A 20,998-nucleotide genomic window follows, 5' to 3' on the forward strand; every position below is an offset into this window, starting at 1 on the left:
TTGGGGAAATCCTCAAACACTATTCGAAGATTTATGGACAATGAGAGCTTTCATCGATATTTCAGATAACTGAAAGTAGCGAAAACAAGTAAGGAAGGGCTAAGTTCGGGTGTCACCGAACATTTAATACTCTCGCATGATAAAGTGATAATCGAGATTTCATTATCCGTCATTTACATATTTTTCAAATACCGTATTTGTGTAAAGTTTTATTCCGCTATCATCATTGGTTCCTAATGTATATATTATACAGAGAAGGCATCAGATGGAATTCAAAATAGCGTTATATTGGAAGAAGGCGTGGTTGTAAACCGATTTCACCCATATTTCGTACATGTCATCAGGGTGTTAAGAAAATATTATATACCGAATTAGTTGAAATCCGTCGAGTAGTTCCTGAGATATGGTTTTTGGTCCATAAGTGGGCGACGGCACGCCCATTTTCAATTTAAAAAAAAAGCCTGGATGCAGCTTCCTTCTGCCATTTCTTCCGTAAGCTTTAGTGTTTCTGGCGTTTTTTGTTAGTCGGTTAACGCACTTTTAGTGATTTTCAACATAACCTTTGTATGGAAGGTGGGCGTGGTTATTATCCGATTTCTTCCATTTTTGAACTGTACATGGAAATGCCTGAAGGAAACGACTCTGTAGACTTTGGTTGACATAGCTATAGTAGTTTTCGAGATATGTACAAAAAACTTAGTAGGGGGCGGTGCCACGCCCACTTTTCCAAAAAAATTATGTCCAAATATGCCCCTCCCTAATGCGATCCTTTGTGCAAAATTTCACTTCAATATCTTAATTTATGGCTTAGTTATGACACTTTATGGGTTTTCGGTTTCCGCCATTTTGTGGGCGTGGCAGTTGGCCGATTTTGCCCATCTGCGAACTTAACCTTCTTATGGAGGCAAGAAATACGTGTATCAAGTTTCATCATGATATCTCAATTTTTACTCAAGTTACAGCTTGCACGGACGGACGGACGGACGGACAGACGGACGAACGGACAGACAGATATCCGGATTTCAACTCTACTCGTCACCCTGATCAGTTTGGTATATATAAATCTGACTCTTTTAGTTTTAGGACTTACAAACAATCGTTATGTGAACAAAACTATAATACTCTCCTTAGCAACTTTGTTGCGAGAGTATAAAAACAAGCAACACATTCACATACAAATTTATAACAAGAACAATGCTCAAAAGAACACTTTAAGCAATTCGAGGAGAGTAGTGTCGAAACGAATGGCTATTATTCATGCGAAAGCTCTTTCTTGATCAATTTTGTAGAGTTCATAAATTGATCTTCAGTTAGTCCTTAGCATTTCTTCTCTATTGTCTAATCGCTTATTTGAAATATCAAAAAACAATTCTAAAAGCTATTTCACCCTCTTCTTATCTCGCACATTTTGTTGCTTATACCGTGAATGTCTGTAAATCATCTCCGGTGCGTTTATAAACAACAATCAGCCAAGTTGTAGGTTCCAAAAAACTCACTGAGCACTACACTACATAACTATACTAAATTCTCAAGCGCTAGTGGGTAGTGGTGGGTAGTCGTGAGCACTCATTGCCGCACTAAAGTTCTGGGCTATAACTCTTTGTTGCCATTGTTAAAGCGAAATATTAAAATTTAGAATCTTCTGTCGCTGCCAACGAAACGTAACCGAAAGGAATATTAATATTAATATGTGAAAAAAGAGAAGAAGTCCGAGTAACTACTGCACACTTACATTACTTACACTGTATACTAACAACAACTCAAAATTCCGCAAAAGAAAATTAAAGAAATATAAAAACGTAACAGCGCCAGCTAACTGAGCGGCACTTGCACACACACATAGCCAGACAGCGGCTAAACAACAAACAAATGCGTTATTTACGATGCCGAAAGTTGTAAATCATAAAGTAATAACAGCAACGCCGTGAACAACGAGCGAAAAGCAATTCCATTGTTTATATGCTGGCTCACATACACATCTACCTATGCATGAATATATGTGAGTGTTTGTGTTCGCACATTTGAAATTTTTGCAAAAAGCAAAGAAGTTGGCATAAACGGAAAAAATAACAGAGGATATAGATGTAGTATATGTATGTATATATTACGTAGGTATATATTTTTATGGAGTGCCGAGATATGCAGGTCATACATAAATTATAAGCTTAGCCGCAAATCTATAAATACCGGAATATACACACATACATACATATATAGTTTTATTTATATGAATGTCAAATGAAATGGAAATGCGATTTCATTAGGAGCGTGTCTTTGAAATAAAAACAAGAAAAACCTTTGACTTCGGTTACACCGGAACTAAAATATGGTTATACGACTGCTATTTGTTATAACTGTCCGATCTGGAAAATTTGTTCGAAGTTTATAGCGTTATTTATTATCATTCGAAAGAACATCCTTTGGCATTTATTTTTTGAAGACTATCTCTCGCGAATAACACGCGTGATGTTTTGCTCCAAGACCTGAATCGAAGAGGAATTGTTCACATAGACTTTGGATGATACATATATCCACAGGAAAAAGGCTAACGGTGTTTGGAAAATGACGTCATCTTGTTAAAACCAAATGCCGCCGAGATCCCGAGCTTCAATTTCAGACTTCAAATAGTGGGCTATCATTGCGATAACGGTCGCTATTGACGGTTACGATCTCACCTGCAACGTTTTTGAAGAAATACGACCGATGACTCCGCCGACCCGCAAACCACTACAAACCGTTGTTTTTCTGCATAAAATGGCAACTCTTGAATCTCTTCAGGTTGCTCTTAGTCCCAAATTTGGTAATTTGGCTTATTTACATAATACAGCACAAAAATAATATGACAGCTTAGCACGACTCACGCGTGATCAGACAAAAACAAACTATTCAAAAAAGGACCTCTACTTGGATCACCTGTTATAAGCAAATATATGTATATAGGAAAGGACGATCACAAATCGAAAATATTGTTTTTTACACCCATACAATGTCGGTTTCACATACATTCCGAATTTGTTGTGGGATCTGAGCCAAATGTACTATGTCTCATCAACTCTGAAGATTTCAATAATTTAAAAAGAGACTTAAGCTATGAAATTATATAATATAATTATAAATTAATTAGATTTATTGCTATTGCGATTAAAATTATATTACTAGAAATTAAATATTTAGAATACAAGTGAGAAGTTCGGAGATTTTAAGATGGTGGGTTTTTTTACAACTTCAAAACTATATTAATGCCGACATTGAATACTAAATTGGCTTTTTTTTAACAATTTGTAATCTTAGTCGTTAGTTCGAAGCTTTCACATCCTTAAGAACCTTTTTTCAAGGCTTTCAGATGCGAAAATAAAGGCTGATATCTTTATAGGCCCTGAAAAATTATTATTAGAGTGTGATATTTTTCCGAAGTTATTTACCAATGAGAAGAACAAAATTGGGAACAGTTTCATGGAGCATTGCATGGTTTCCTTGGAAGCCAATAGTCCTGACAAATATTACGAACTGGTCACTGACATGATTACAAAATTCTCCATTATCGGATTAGAATGTCTCTAAAGATGTACATCTAAAATTTTCATTTAGATAAAATCAAAGATATCAAGAGAGCAGGTAAAATGGAATTTAATAGACGTTACTAAGGCCATTAAGCTAAAAGCATGATTGGGAATTACATTTGGGGTTAATAAGAGAAACTTCTGTGAAACAAGCCATTAAAAATAAAATATTTTAATTTTAAACTTTTGTAGTCTATTTTAAAATGTGTATTGTAAGAATGAATCCTAAATGAATGATCGGTATCTTCTAATAAAATATACATTATGTAAATTTTTGTACATGTTTGTTTTTTATACACAAAAAAAACCAAATGGACTACTTTTCTTATTCTTATGTATATTCTAGTTCTTATTATGACGTATAAAAGCAACAAAAATAAGATATATACAACCCATGCGCAAAGAAGCTGTTGACCGGTGTAATGTAAGCCAAAGTTTGTTAAATATCTTGTCAAATATAAAAGTTTCTGAAACAAAGACATGATTTTGATCGATCAGTTTGTATAGCAGCTATGTATATGTTATAGCGATATCGGCGTATCATACAAATAAGCAGCTTTTGGACAGAAAGGACGTGTCTAAAATTTCAGATTAGCATCTCTTAATTGAATAGTTCGCGTTTATACAGACAGACGGAGGCGTTTTTAGGGTTTAATAAATATCTGTAAGTGAATCATATATTTTTATTTATAGAAAGTTAACTCGTTATAAACTAACAAAATCCAAACCCCTTTTAGGTGTCGCTATTTACAAAGAATGAGTTTGAGAAATAAAATATAGTTCAAACAAGAAATATAATTCCTTTCGGCCATACCGACAGTGTACTATCTTTCAAAGTTGCATTTCTTATAACATAAAAGTGTGTACAAAGACCCTTATCTTGATTTTCATTAAATGATTTGATTAAAGACATCTCGTCAGACACAAAAGTTTTCTATACCAGGACTGGTTTTTCATCGAAGAGTTTGTATGATAGCTATATGCCATAGCACTTCGGTAACAGTAGTTCCGACAAATGAGCAGCTTCTTGAGAAGGAAAGAACGTCTGCAAAATTCCAGATCAATATCTCAAAAACTGGGGAACTAGTTCACGTGTTACAGATATATGTTTAAACCTACTCAGATTGTCGCAAATTTGTGGCATTTCGTGCAAATTTCGGAAAATGGTAAAGTTGCAAGACAGCTGTTAATTTTTCTTTACAAAATTGCAACTCTGAAAGACAATTTTCAGTGGTGTCCTATTTAAATTTATCGAAAATCGCAATCAGCTATTTTCTCATTTCGAGCGTTTTGGTTTCTTAGTTGAAAAATATAAAATGCAAGTACATTTAAATACCATGTTATAATACTAATAATGAAAGCAGAACAGAACATTAATAAATGAGTTCTGTTCAGTTCAGTTTCGCTGGTTGCTCTGCGTCGAGGCATGTATAAATTCATGGAGTGATTGATTTCTTTCTTTCGGAGTTTGAATCTATCGATTACTACCTGTATTATAAATTATTATAAGAATATGATCGTCATGCTTAAAAGAAGTAACTAAGAACGCATAATAAGCAGTACTACTTATACTGATCTAACACTATTCAAAAGCTTGTGAGGCGACATAAACTGTAATATTCGTGCCTTCACAAGCTTAGACAGTTGTTTCTATCAAGAAATATAAAATATTAGTATATTTTAAATATAAATGTATTATATTATATATGTACATATGTATATTAGTATTAGTATATTTTAAATATAAAATTATATGAATTTAGTATGATTCATACTTATATGAATGGCATTAAGTTGTCACTAAATCTATTACAAATCTTTCACTCAAAGTCATTGTACGAATGTCATAAAAAGTGACCTCAAAGCATTGTTGCTGTCATGAGAAGAGGCGAATTAAAACGAATGCTAAATCATATCAAAGCGTAAAAAATATGCAATTAACCTTAATTTTTTAATATGCAAAACTTTTTGTCGCTACTCGGTGAAACAAAACACAAATAAAAAGCGTATTAATAATAAATACCACATGTAAAAAAACGCTTACCCTACCTACATGGTGAGCTGGCGTTTTTTAAATGATTTATGATGTCTGTGAATAATTAATTTTAATAAAAATCAAATAAACTAGACTTGACAGCTGTCAGTGTCATCATTTGTTTGCGCATTGCAATGCGAAAACGCGCACACCGAAAATCGCAGGCAAAGCAGATAAAGACGAGTCGCGACGAGTGAACGCACGAACGAGCCAACGGGCCCGGTACCATATAACACAAGTTACGCTATATGAAACAGCAACAACAACAGAGTTATTAAACAGCTAATGTATAGTACATGACAGCCGAGTGGCTACAACAAAAGCAATGGTCGGCAGAAATCATCATCAACGCGCCGTTAAATTACATCTTGTTGATAATTTGCTGTCAGAAAGCGTATGAAAAATTGGATGGACGCATACCAGCTGGTCACAAAGTATTTGTATTTATTATAATTTTAAAGTCATCAAAGAAACAAAAAAAATCAAAAAAGACATTACACAAACAAATTGCTATAGAATGGTAAAAAAAAGTATAAGCGCGACGCAGAAATTAATTTCAATTTTTTTGAATTCATATGAAAGCGCTGAAAACGCGGTAAGTAACGAAGAACGAAAATAATGCTAATTGACAGACAGCTTAAATAGCTGTGCCAGCGAGTCAATAAAAGGCAAACATACAACAATAACGCACGCCTGACAGCAAAAGCTACAACAATATAGTATACGAGTACTCATGCGAGCATGCAAAGTGCAAATGTCAGCTGACTGCAGGAATCATTAATATAATTAAAACTGTCAGTTTAATATCAGAGCAAGTTCTTTTTGAATTGCATGCAATTATGAACTGCGAGGCAATAAAAAGGAAACACCCACATTTTAATGGATTAGCCACGCCTATTTGGTGTTAAATCATAAATTTCTTATTTTACTATATACTATGTTCGGACCGACAACGAAAACATGTTTCGTGGGAAAAACTGGGTTTCGCACGAAAACTTATGTTTTCGTCCATGTAAAATCTGTCAAACGAAAACACATTTTTCGCTGAAAACTACTTGAAAACGTACATTCCACTCATTATAATCGGTGCCTGCTATAGTTTAATCGATGTTTGTGGAAGAGATATAACAGCTGTCGCTTGATATTCTCATATTAGGGGGATTCTCTTGCTCTTGCAAAATCTTGCACGGTGTAGAAATTGAAGAATTTTCCTCTTGGTGCAACGGCACAACAACAAACACACGCAGAAAATTATTTGCAATAGCTATAAATATGTCAGACTAAAACCCACATTTATTTTCGTACCGTCATATATCACTAGATTATGCAATGGGTGCTCTCTTGGCCTTGTATATTTCGGTATAGGAGTTTTGCATGGAGAATGCCGCTATTGATAGTTGTCACTGAAAACTCATCGAAAACACACATTGTCGGTCCGAACGACTTAGATTCCACAACATACAAATGTATTTTCAAAATGTTTTCAATGTCGGTCCGAACATAGTATAAATCACTAAACACTACAAGAACGAGGTTTAGCATTAGCCTTTATATTACAATTAATCATTCAGTTCTTAGGAAGACGGAGTTAGTAGGCAAAATTTTCATATTTGGTGCACCAAAAACATATCTGAGCCCCTTGAAACAACATTCCGCATAAGGTCTTGATCATTACTCTTTTCAACAAGTCGGGACAGCATGCTCCACTGCGCTTTAGATTAATCATTTTTGTTCAGATTTTTTTTTGGTATCGGGCATGCACAGATGATATTCCCTGACTATCAAGATCTTTAGATTTGACAATAAAAGTACAATTTTTTGTAGGATGATTTAAAAAAGGATAAGAAAACAATAACTTCTGCTGTTCTGAAGCTATAATACCCTCCATAACTGCATTGTAGGTGTCTTGAGTTTGTTCTGTCAATTTGTGGAGCAACTACTTGCTGTAGTGGTCCGATCTGAACAATTTGTTTAGAAATTGTAATATTATCTTGAACAATAATCTAAGCAAAAGTTCTTGAACAATAATCTAAGCAACAAGTGATGCCAAGAAACGAACCTGTTTGAGGAGAAAAACGTGAAAAATTTTCAGATTGATATCTAAAAAGCTTGGTACAGACAAACGGATTGGGTATATCGACTCAGTTTCTTGCCTTTGTTCACTAAGTAATTTCTTTAGATGACAACAGCTGATCTTCTTAAATTATTTCGTAGCCTACATCAGGGCGAAATTGTGTGATAGGTACGGAGAAAATGTGTTAACCGAACACCAAAATTGGTTTGAAAAATTTCGTTTACACGATTTCGATTTTGAGGATGCACTACGTCCTGGAAGAACTCTTGAGACCAATGTGGACAAAACAAAGTCGTTTGTCGATGTAGGTCGTCAAATAACAACTACAGAGATTGCTGAAAGAGTAAATTTGTCTGACGAGACCGTTCATAAGCACAGGAAATGTTTAGAATTAATTTCGAAGCTTCAGATAAGGGTCCCTCATGATCTTACAGAGCGAAATTTGCTTCGTCGCATTTTTACTGACGTCCAAAACTGAGTTGTTTAATGTAAAGGACAAGAGAGCGTGGTCTAAAAAGGATGAACCAGTTCAAATCTCTTTGAAGACCGATAATCTCCAAAAAAAGTAATGTTTTGTGGAATTTCTAAGAAGTCAGATATTTTGAGCTTTTGTCTGACAATACCGTGATTAACTCCGAAGTGTATTGCAATCAGCTAGACAAATTGATTGAAGCACTCAAACATAAGAAACCAGAATTGATCAGTTGAAAAGGTGTATGGTTCCACCTGGATATTGGGGAACCTCATACAAATTTGATTACTCGCCAAAACTTTTACAGCTTGAATGGGATATGCTAATACACCCTAGGTGGGTCCTTCGAATTATTACTTGTTCTGGTCTGTGAAATTTTTTTTTGGATTGGGTAACCTTCACCTCAAACCAGGACATCAAAAACCATTTGGACCAGTTTTTTGCTTAAAAGGATCAAAACTTTTGTTAGCGTTGTATCAATCTCGTTGCCCGAAAGATAGCAAAATGCTTCTTAACTTCAATAAGCTTTGACTGCGTTGTTTCGCCGATGAAAAGTCCAAACTGCATTGTTTAGAAGGTGTAAATAGTTGTAAGAATTTGAAACTACTTTTAAGGCTTGCTAATGCGTTCTTTTCGTCAACGTAACTTTCTCTTATGATCATATAAATAGAGTAGACAAAGATATATAAATTATATAACCGTTATATACACTTATTTAGACTTCTATGTCACAATATACTTATATAATATCATATATTATATTGCTCTCCTCCATTTCCCAAAATCGATTCACTGAAATATGGACGGAAAAATAACTTAAATAATAGCTTTGGAAAGTGCACCAGTCTCCGCGATAGTAGTCATTATTATAAGAAAGCACATAAATCGATAATAAATAAATGTATGTAAGCGGACAGCTGTGAAAGGTCTCACGGAAATACTGAATATCTATCACCAACTATTAATTAATAACACACAATGAATGTGTCATTAACACCTTTTCGCTTCCTTTGTTGTTCAGCGTTGTTTTTTGGGTTTTGTTCACTTCGAATTTATAATGCCTTCGTTTCTCATTTCGTTTGTTTGCGCGATCTCTGCTGCGTGATTTCTGACTGCTTAAATTACTTATTGCTAGCGTTCGGTTTCTTTGTATAACAACTAAGTTTCTCAATAATGTTGGCTGCGAATTGATGACACTGACCATAAGCAGCTATCGAGTGCCGCGAAGCCGATCTACAGAGCACATAGTTGAGTTTTAGGATTCGAAAATGGTCACAATGAGCTAAATTTGCTCAACAAGTGGCTTGATATATGTAGGTTATGAGTTCTTCAGACCCCCGTTTGGTACAGAACTTTTATGCATTCAAATATTTATAAATAATATACTCATGAGGCCTGTGGGAATATTCGCAAACTTAGGAATGATAGCTTCGCTAGTCGCAGAGCTCGGATAAAAAATAAAGAAGCCACATTGGGCTACTAGCGTTATTTTCTATATAAAAAAAAAACAAAAAAAATTCGTTTGATTCTTTCTCAAAGTAAAACTTGCATTACTCACTAACCATATGTCCAACAGCTGAGCATTACGTGGGTTCTTTAACGATTAAGTTGAACTACAAAACATACTTATTCAATTTTATTTGTATCCTCTAATTGCTTTAAAGCTAAAGCGTACAAAATATACTAAATATATATGAAGTATAGAATAAAATATCTTTTTATTTGGTTTCATATAGCAGGAGTTCTAAGAATCAACGTCGTCTTTATCATCAAAGTTCCTTAAAAAAGGTAATTCCAAATGCTAATCCATTCCTGCAAAATATCACTACAAATCTTTTTTTTTCACAAACGCACTTATTTAACAAGAAATGAAAGAAATAAGCTCGATTGCCAATTCCTTCAGCTTTTCAATGAGATGCCTCGATTCGGATCAACACTTCAACCTAACTTAACCTGACATATCCTTACTTTCAGTATATTTTGACAAAGCTTGATAGCTCAAATAATTTGTCAAGAAGTTAACTAGATTAAATCGGACGCTTCAAATGATAGAGTTTAGAAAAATATTTGAGGTCGTCAAACCGCCTTTTTGTCTTTTGAATTTCGCGGCTATGTATAAAGCGCTACAATACATCTTTGAAAGGTCTTGATATAACGTACAAAACGACGCTATTCATGATTAGTTTGGAAATTCGCGCTCGTTTAAAGTTTTCCTTCGTTAAAGGCAAATTCGATAGAGAAACGTTCCGTGCGATTAATCATGTTTTGAGGAATGATGCTCTATCACTTTGAACTGCGTAGGAATGGTTTCGATTATTCAGGGCGGGTGAAAACGACTCCATGGATAAGCCAGCCGGCGGAAGACCTGTGACGACGAATACCGATCAAATCATGGAAAACATCGAGTTAGACCGGCATGTGGCATCTCGTGACATCGCCCAAAAGATGAGAGTTAGTCACCAAAGCATTTTAAACCATCTTGCAAAAGGTTGGATACACAAAAAAGCTTGATGTTTGGGTGCCGCATGATTTGACGCAAAAAAACCTTCTGGACCGAATCAACGCCAGCGATGTGCTGCTGAAACGGAACGAACTCGATCTATTTTTGAAGCGGACTGGCCACGAAAAATGGATCATATACGACAATATCAAACGAAAACGGTTGTGGTCGAAAGCTGGTGAATCGTCCCAAACAGTGGCCAAGCCGGGATTGACGGCCAGGAAAGTTTTGCAGTGTGTTTGATGGGATTGGAAGGGAATCATTCGCTATGAGCTGCTCCCATATGGCCAGAAGCTTAATTCTACCATCTACTGCGAACAACTGGACCGCTTGAAGCAGGCGATCGATCAGAAGGGTCCAGAATTGGCCAACAGGAAGGGTGTAGTGTTTCACCAGGACAACACTAGACCACACAATTCGTTGATGACTCGTCAGAAGCTACGGGAGCTCGGATGGGAGGTTTTATCGCATCCACCATATAGCCCGGACATAGCGTCAAGTGATTACCACCTGTTCCTGTTCATGGCGAACGTCCTTGTTAGTGTAACGTTGAACTCAAAAGAGGGTGGTTAAAAGTGTTTGTCCGAGTTCTTCGCAAATCTGGAGGGGGGCTTCTACGAGGGGGGTATTATGACGTTAGCGTCTATATGGAAACAGATTATCGAACGAAACGGCACATATTTGAACTAAATCCGTAACACTTTTTATAAAGCATTGAATAAAGAGCAAAAAAGCGGAAGGGGACTATTTAGTAGACTGTTCCCTCAATGGAAATAAGTTTCACCAGCAGTAAACACTTTTGTTAGTATATTTGCTACATGTCACACTGTATTGAGAGCTGCATTAATTTGAATTGATCTCGGTAATTAGCCGACGAATTAGTGTTTCATGTACATACAAACATATACATATATGTATACACTTACGAAACCTACATGCATATTGGGAGGCTTAAAAAGCAATGCGCGAGAAACACGAGAACTCGCTGCCATTTACAGTGAAATGTCATTTTTGACACTTACAAGCACATTTGAGTGCTCATGTTCGCACAGACAAACAAGCAACAACAAATATGTACGCATTTCTTGCAAGAAAAAACTTATTTGGAAAGTTGCATTTTGTCGTACACGTCGTAATGTTGCTGATAATGGCACAGCAACGAGACACGCGCATATCAGCAACATGCGACAGCTTTTTAAACTTATAAATGCGTGTGTGCTTTTGTATTTGTATGTGTGTGTGTAAGGATATGTGCTCGTGTAGATGCTTTATAACAAAAGTGACTGCTGTCAATACATCATTGACTGCAGTGCGAGTCGTTGCTGTAGACTTGACGATGCCTGCGACTATGTTGTTGTTGTAGTAGTAGTGCTAATGGTGGCACGTAAGTCGCCGTCGCTAAAGTTTAGTTGACTAACAAAACAATAGCAACAACAATAAAAGCACATACCACTGCCAATGAGTGGAGAAAACATTATAAATAGCAATAGCAACAAATGGTGACAGCAACAGCAACATAAGCGTTGCCTGTTGACAGCAAACAGTGACATGAAAGACGACGACAATGACAACAACGACAACGACAACGATGATGATGACGGTGATGCTTGGCACATATTGTTACATTATTGCTATTGCTATTGTTTAATATTTATTGTTACTGTTATTGTTGTTGTTGCTGTTGTTAGCTATTGATGTTCACTAAATGCTGACGATGACGTTGACGAAAAAAGAAACAACAAAACACACTAACATCGGCAACAGCGACATGACAGCACAAACGTGGCATTACATACGTGTGGCAGCCGCTACTTGATATACACGGTAATGAATACTGCTATTGGTAGTCGCAAGTATACGCATACGGCAAGTAATTTACTGACTTTGACAGCTGTCAGACTGATATGCGCCTTTTCATCTTGCGCCGCACTACTTCGACGCAACCACTCAATCTGACTTCTGCTTACATGAAATCGCCTTATATGTGTTCGTAGCTCAGGTCATCTGAATTTTCGGGGTTTTCCCCAGTTGCCTTTCCTATTTTTCAGCTGTTTTCTAACTTCGAACTTAATTTAGCTATTGCCAACGTGACAGCTGACATGCGCTGTTGTCATATGCAGTCTATAAATGTGCAGATGTTTATATGTATACTATACTATAGTGTAGTATGTGAACTCCACCTACAACCACATCAACTGCAGACCCATATTTATGTAAGTATTTATAGCGCTGCTGTCACTCCTTTTCCATAGCTTACAGCCTTTATATGTTCTTCCAATGTCATATGTGCTTAGATAAAATTTATCAACCATAATCCACGTACATTTCATTTACTGATTTATGTCAATACACCCGTTGTCACCTCGTTCCTAACGCCATCTCGGTGCCTTTGAGGTGTGTCACAACAATAATGTGACAGCTCAAACGTATTTAAGCGTCGCGCTATGCATTTGATAAATCATATGAGTATATGTATGACATATACATCGTATGTATAGTATACACCTAGTATGTACAGTTATATATGAACAGATTGAAAGTATTAAAAATGATGAATCGTTTTGTAGGATTATTTGCGATTGGTGGGGGGTTCATAGGCTTTTACCGAGCATGTCACATGAATAGTGAATTTTAATGCAGATGTTCTTTCAAACAAAGTATAAAGTAAGTATTTCATAATAATCTAGCGGAATAGACGTTTAACTTATATTTGATGTTAAAAAGTCGGTATTTCGGTATACCGGAAATAGTCAATGTATTACTTCTGAAAATGGACGAAGATTTAAATAAAAACTTTCATACACACATCTACTGTTTTTCTTTCAAGGCAAGGTATTTATACATCTGGTAGAAAGTGTTATACAAAGCTCTACAATGTTATAGTCTTAAAACTTTACAAATTGTGTGTGATATCTAATTAAAATCCATAATATTGTTCCGGCTTCCTACAAATATAGCAATTTGTTGCTTCAGCGAATATCCTTTATGACGCCAATCTATCTGGGATCGAAAATTTTTTTGGAGCTAAATCTATAATCGTGTTCTCCCTGAAAGCGATATTTGATCTAAGGAAAGATCAGAAGAATTAAAAAATGCGAAAAATTGCCCTGGCTTTCCTTTATAGTTCAACATATCCTCTATCTGAACGTCGTTTGTGAAAAAATCCGACTTTTGATACGAGTTTGGTGGCAAAACAAAAGCATATCCCAAGCATAAACCGCAATCCATTGAGTTTATTCATGAAATTTATTTGGAAACGCAACTATATTACTAATACTAATACTACGATTGTAATGTTATCTTAAGGGGTCTGTAGGGTAATCTGGCCTGTATTTTTGACATTTTTTTTATTGAATTTTTTATTCTAGAATAGAACTTTTATCATGAGGTATATCGTGCAGTGTATAAACAAATTTTTTCGGAATTTTTTGATGACATCTGTCGGAGAAATGGCTGGGTGAATGAGATGCGTTTTTTCACTGGCCGACCCGATTTCTCATGTTTTGATCATCTGAAACACAAAAACCCAATTTATTCTTAAAAAGTACGTGAATGGTTATGGTCCCTACTAGAATCATGAAAAAATGTTGATAAATAAGCCACTAATTAACATTTTTTTTTAATTCTTCTCCATGTTTTTTTACATAAGTTTTGTCATAACATTTTCAATAACAGTCAAGATGGAAGTCTTGAGTTGTGTCTACCTCATTTTCTTCCATATGGCTTCTGTTAATGGTGTCTGGATTCCAAGCCTTGCTGGACAATGGCCCTTTAAAAGCCCCACAACTAGAGAGAAGCTAGCCTTACTGAGGACAACTAGATTATTAGATCTTTTGTGGTCGATCTTGGGCCAAAATGCGTTTGCGACAACGTATGTACCGATGGTGGTCCAGCTTCCGCAAATCCCAGCTATTTAGTAGTAGCACACTAGAGGATACGGGAGCACAGATCCGCTCCCAGTCTACCGATAGTTGTTCTAGAGTGTTTTTCTTACTGGCTCATCAGCTTTACAGCTTCCTGCGACTCCGCTGTGGCCTGGTACCCTTACCAGTTTTATCACAAATACCAGCCCCTAACGCACTGTTAATGAATTCAGGGCTAGTATCGCCGCCATGCTGTCTGAGTGGATGGTCACTTCTCTGAAAGAGGCTGCACTCCTGAGCACTAAATCTACTGCTGAACCTGATGCAACCGCGGCCTGGAAGACATTGTAATAGTCAGGAAGTCTGAAATTGGTGTTGACAGAGAGCTCCCGACAGTAGACCCCTCCACCAAGCTTTGACCCATCCGTGAAGAAAACCACTGCCCACTCCTCTAACGACTTCTTCCTATCCACAAATGCAACGTCGGTATACAAGTAGAGAAGGAACCGTCAGAATTCGGTTTGGCGACTATATGATCCAAGTGAACCGGTGTGAAGTCAAAGTAAGTGAGGATATGAAGTCAAAGTAAGTGAGCATTTTTGAATGTTCAGACCCGTGTTCTTTTAGGAACCCAGACTCTCCGAGTCTGATCGCAACTTTCGCAGCCATGTACATGAAATTACCTTAAGGCGATGGTCACGAAAAAAATTTCAGGTGAGGTTAGCTGAAAGAGTATACAAGCATTGTAGGGATATAAAATATCATAATGACATTCCTAGAGAGAAAACCCTCACCTTTCCTATAATAAAAACAACCTGAGCAGGTTATATCAAATTTTACACGAAATTTGTAGCATCCAGAACCAAACGTTGGAGTATAAAGTGCAAAAATGTTGAGCGTGAAGAGAAACTGTACAGATCGAACCAGTGTAAAATCATCCATCAAATTGACCCATCAGAATCAAAAAAAAATTGTGGCAATTGTGGTTGACAAAGCAGCGATGATTTCTTTCATGAGCAGACGTATAAAGACTACGCATACATACATGACTACGAACATATTTTACACACTGAAAACCCTCACACATTCTTTAATTCAACAGATGTAAAAGCAAGGGCATGTACGCCCAAACATTCGTCAGCAATTTGTAAAAGCAAAATAAGTTTGTAATTATTGTGCTTGCTATGAAGCATAAGAAGCTCCAGTTGATGAACAACACATTGCGTACAATTGATTTAAAAGCTATAAAAAAGACATGGGCTAAGTTCAATATGGGTGATAAAAGGGAGAGGCTGGGTCAAGTCATTGTTTAAAACAAAAGCACAGTGCTTCTGCAATAAAGAGGTGGGCGGACGAGAGATATGTACATGAAATTGCGTTTACGGGGTTTCAAATTTGATACTCATGTACATATGTATGTAGATACTAAGTGCCCATATGTACGTGTGTTTGTAGAGCGCTATTTTTATTATTCTCGTACGTTTGTGGCAATATAACGCGCTATGAAATCGCTTGTAATTGATGTGATTGAGATTGATTGCCATCTAAGTCCAAGCGCATAACAATTAGTTGCTCACACACACACACACACAAACACACATATAAGCGCTGGTGCGCAAACAAACCACAATTTATATACATACGAGTATTTGTACATGTGTTTGAAAAAAGTTGTGCATTTGTGATGTATTGTATGGTAAAAATATCGTTAAATTGCTTGAGCTTTTTCCATTCAACTACAGTTACAACACTGTTATTGCTTTTTGTGTAAATGAGTTTGATTGTTCGCTTGACAGCCGCAATGTGCTACCCATTTTTATTATGTTTAGCTGCTTTGAAAGGGTTTTTAATAGCTTTCAATATTTTGTTCATTTTGAAGTGTTTATATGGCTATTTTGTCCGTATGTATGCGCATGCATTCATTGTCCGATTTTACGTTGTTCATTTGTTATTGCTTTCAAGTTGATTTTACTGCGGCTTTATTGCATTGTGTAACTTTTGTTTGGGCGCATATGAATGGACAAAAAGAGCGGCATTATGGCGCCAGCGTCTAATAATTGTCAATAGAAATGTTTTCATCTTATTTTTTTTAGTGTATTCAACGAAATTAATATTTATTGCCTTTGAATTTGACTTTTGAGACTATAAGCGTCCATGAGATATTTCTATAAATAGACAGGCTAAAAGGAATCCCAGCAGGTGAGCTGTGGAGGGGAGAAAAACCTCAAAAATTATTATCACTTCAAAGTATTGAATATATTTCTAGAAATAATATTTATATTTTGACATTGCCGAAATAAAATATTTTCTTAAGAAGTACAAACGTCAGCTACATTTAGAGAAATTATTAGTTGATATAGAAAAAACTTATGAATTTCGGAAGTATTTGACTTCTGGAAGGTATTTTTAGGTCTCACACAAACATCTGTTGGTATTTCTGCGCTGCATTTCCCTTGAAAGCGTCTCCCAATTACAGAAAAATCTTGATGAAAGAACTCGCCTTGTTCGTCATTCACAGCATCCACAATTACCAGAAAGAAATCCAAATGAGAGTCTAGCAAACGTATTTTTAAGGACATATGTATTATACCACATAACTTTATATGACATTAAAATTAATTTTTTAAATTTTTGCAATTTTAAGATTTATTTTTTTAAGAAAATTTTGGACAACGGTCACAAAACAGTTCCAGTTGAGTTTTCCTGATCATTCACCAGTTTTTATGGTGATCCCTGACAAGAAATTCGAAGTAGTCTAAATAGCACTGTTCAATTAATAACGTGAAATTACAACGCTGAGTTTCAAATTTAATTCTTCATACATATGACAATAACATTGGGTGTACATTACAATTACGATGTAACCAACCTATGTATAGTGTAAGGTAGTTGATTGCAATAGCTATGCAGTTTTATAAAAGAAGTTATTTAAAAAGGATTCGTATATGAAGACAGAAAATAATAGGTTGCTGTGACAAAGAAAACTGGATGTGATTAAAATAAAATTATTATATTTTGTGAACGAGGTTAAATCAGCATAAACAAAAATCGTGATAAAGTTCGTAAGGCGAATTTTTGCGGCAGATTTTCATAAAGATCAGTTTCCTATTTTAAAATATTTTATTTCTGTAGTGATTCACACTACAGTTTTCCACTAATGCGGCTGCGTAAATTTTCTGTAATTTTGTTTAAGCTTAGTAAAATTATGGTTGACGTCGCTAGCCTTATCTAGTGAAATGAATAACATCTATAAATTAATTACAATTTGAGGCACGTAAATATCAAACGTCAGTCAAGTGATTAAAACTGACCCCACAATCAATCAAATTGTGATTGAATTATTAATTGACGTGTTTTCATATTCTAGCACACAATGTTACTAAATAGAGTTGTATTACATTTGATTAATTAGGGTTTTATATAAGAGAATAGAATAGGGTTTTCATGTGCCGAAGGCGTCATTTTGTTTATTGAATTGTGATCTTTGAAAAACTTTGAAAACTAGATCCGAAAATTTACGCACAAATATTTGTCTGGAGATCGTGGATGTTCCTAGGATTACTCGTGTACATTTTGCTTTTAAAATGTCGAGCAATTTATGTAGTTTCATGCTCGAAAAGCATCCCAAAAGATTCCACGGTTGATAGAATCTAACCGAATTAGTCGGTTATAGACATTTTATGTACTCAAGTAGACAGAATGGTTAATTATGGCAAGTATAACACATATACACACACTTTCGTCTAATTATTCGTTTCTGTTAAGCCGATTGATACATTTTAGTTTCAGTTTAAGGTTGACAGAACAAAGTTGTGCTAACCAGAGGTCATTTTCAATAATCATACAAGTTTAGTTCATAGTTTTTGCTCACCAGCCTCCAAAAGTGTGACATTAGGAAAATGATAAAACGGCAGTTTCGTGAAAGGAAACTAAGGCTGGATTTAGTTCTCTTGCTCCTGCTAGCAGTTCTCAATAATTTCTGAATCATTCAGATATATTTAAAACACATCCTTCGAATAAAATATAAAACTCTGTCTCTAATTTTAGAAGACACTCCACTGGTTACAAAATTTGCCAATGGCCATGGTTCCGCTCATCTTTGGGTGAATTCCGATATCTCAGTAGCTGCTCGACAAATTTCAACAAAATTTAGTGGATGACAATATTTCAATGTTTTTATGGCACAGTGTAAATATTTGTGAAATCGGTCTACAACACGCCTACTACCCATTTGCAATATTTTTGAATTCCAACTGATTCTTTCATTTTACTGTATATAAATGGAGCGTCATTGCTGTTATCAAAATAACATTTTGCTCAAATAGTTATTTTATATACCCTCTAAAAATTGTCGAAATCGTAAAACAACTTTTCAAGCCCCAGATATTCCAGATACCGAATATGTGGCTTTCAGACTAGATAACTATTTACTGAAAACATCGGTTATTGCGTGAGATGTACATAGTATTGAAATTCGAAAATAATAATTTTATGATAACATCATGCCTTTATACTTGTATCAAAAATAGTTAAAATCGGGGCAATACTTTCCCTAGCATATATACCTAATATAAATATTTTCAAACTTCCCGATTGATTTTGTACCTTCACTGTTGTAAGCTCCGCTATAACAGTGGTGTCTACGTCTATAAAGAAGAAGAAGACTTGTATTGGTCAATAAGTGAGTTATTCCAATGGAATTTTTACGTAACATTTTTAACAAACAGTTTCTCAACACCTGAAAGAACTTCCCGCCTTTGATCTTTGCAAATTGCGAGAGTATAAAAGAGAGAGAGAGAGAGACAATTTTCAATATATGTATGTATATATGTATATGCTATGTAACTAATGATCTTTTCCGTCCAAATTATGTATGTACTTACCGCATTCGGTGCGGCCAGATAATCTGGCCGCAAATATTGATTGCTGGATTGCAGCAATTTATTGTAGTTGGTTAAATCCACTTTGAGGCTTTGGCTGCAGACGCTGGACGAAGCGATGAATATTTATAACCTACAAATTTACTAGTTGTAGCGGCGTATCAAATGGGTGGCAACTCCTTGCGAATAAGTAGCAACAGCAAGAAAAATCCACTATACTGACTGGAGAGCACGATGAGCAGCGCAAGTGAGCGCGAGAGCCGAAGTATGCGCACGCGTATGATAAACACGAGTGTGTGCGAGTGTTCTTGCCAGCTTCTATGCTATTTTTCACTGCTACCACTTGCTGCTGCTGTTGCTCTCGCCTTTCGAAATGTAACCGTTCAACGACAAGACAACAGTTGTTGCACGCTTGTTATTCGAGTGTTGATGGCGCATGCGCATGCGTGTGCTAAATGCAACGCGCTTTGTTGCAAGCTGCCACCTTGTTTGCAGCAAATTTGCAATAACGGTATTTTTTTCTGCCGCTGCACTTGATTAATGTGTTTTAATTAGCAATTGCAATGCACTTATTTCACCTTTTTGCTGTTGCTGTTACAATTAATTGTTTGCGTTGTTTTTTCACGCACGGCTGCGCTGTAATTTTTTCCGTTTTATATTTACAAATGCCGTTTATTGCGTGTTTATTTAATATTATTTACATTTGTTTTGTTTTACTAAGTATGGCATACAAATTACGAATTTATTGCCGCTTTCATAGAACAGCACCTTTTTCTCTGCAACATAAAAATAACATTAAATTTCAATGGTTTTAATATAGATATATGTATATATGTACATATGTGTGGCTTTTTGACTGCAAACACATTTCTGCGAAGGGAGTGGGTGGCGGTGTGCTTGTTGTGCGCGTTATTAATTTATATGAGCTTTCATTTATTTTACACAAGTTGCACAATATTTTCGTCACGATCAGTGTGTTCAAGTTGTCCTTTGTTGTTGTTGTTGTTGTTTGTAGTTTGTATTTATTTATTGCTGCACCGTTTGGCAATATTTCATCGCCATTGTGACGAGGCGACGCAGCAGACGGCATTGGTTGAGTGACGTGCGGCTGCTTCACAATTATTTGCACTAATTGAGCAATAAGTTATAATTTGTTGTATAAACTTTTGTTGCAATTTCAGTTATGCAGTTGTTTATGCATATTAAATGAATTTAATTCACGATATGTAGTTGCAGTTAGTGTAATCAACCGCGCCGCGCCGCTGGTAGCGCTGAGAAGCCTACAAGTTATTTAAGTTAGGTTTTCTTGTTAAAACTTGTCAGTCTATATTGTGAATTATACCTATTTTCTTGGCATTAACTCATTAAATAAATGCAATACGTAGGTTAGGTTAGGTTAGTCTGGTAGGGTAGTATGCCAAGCACAGATCATTCTAGTCCCTTGCGATAGCAGATAGAGTTCAGTTGCGAGGTTCATGAGGAGTAATCATCCTTTAGGATGCCTGCGCTTGACGCGAACTACAACAGACTCTATGTCCTCACTATCTATACCTCTTCTAGTGACTCGCACCATACGGCTACCAGTTGCTTTAACGTCATACATGTATATACGTA

At 35.9% G+C, this 20,998-nt stretch overlaps 1 protein-coding gene across 1 annotated transcript in view; it reads right to left on the minus strand.

Annotated features, from left to right (window-relative positions):
* The window catches only part of LOC120768549 (zinc finger protein Elbow), a gene marked incomplete at its 5' end in the record, with an annotated part of 112,662 nt that extends 93,152 nt beyond the window's left edge, over window positions 1-19,510 (minus strand). The window contains one exon of the mRNA XM_040095292.1: window positions 19,388-19,510. Within this exon, the coding sequence (XP_039951226.1) occupies window positions 19,388-19,510 (123 nt within the window). The remainder of the gene's footprint in view (window positions 1-19,387) is intronic.
* Between the last annotated feature and the right edge of the window lie 1,488 nt (window positions 19,511-20,998).

The sequence above is a fragment of the Bactrocera tryoni genome, chromosome 2 (genome assembly GCF_016617805.1).
Source record: "Bactrocera tryoni isolate S06 chromosome 2, CSIRO_BtryS06_freeze2, whole genome shotgun sequence".
Taxonomy (NCBI): domain Eukaryota; kingdom Metazoa; phylum Arthropoda; class Insecta; order Diptera; family Tephritidae; genus Bactrocera; species Bactrocera tryoni.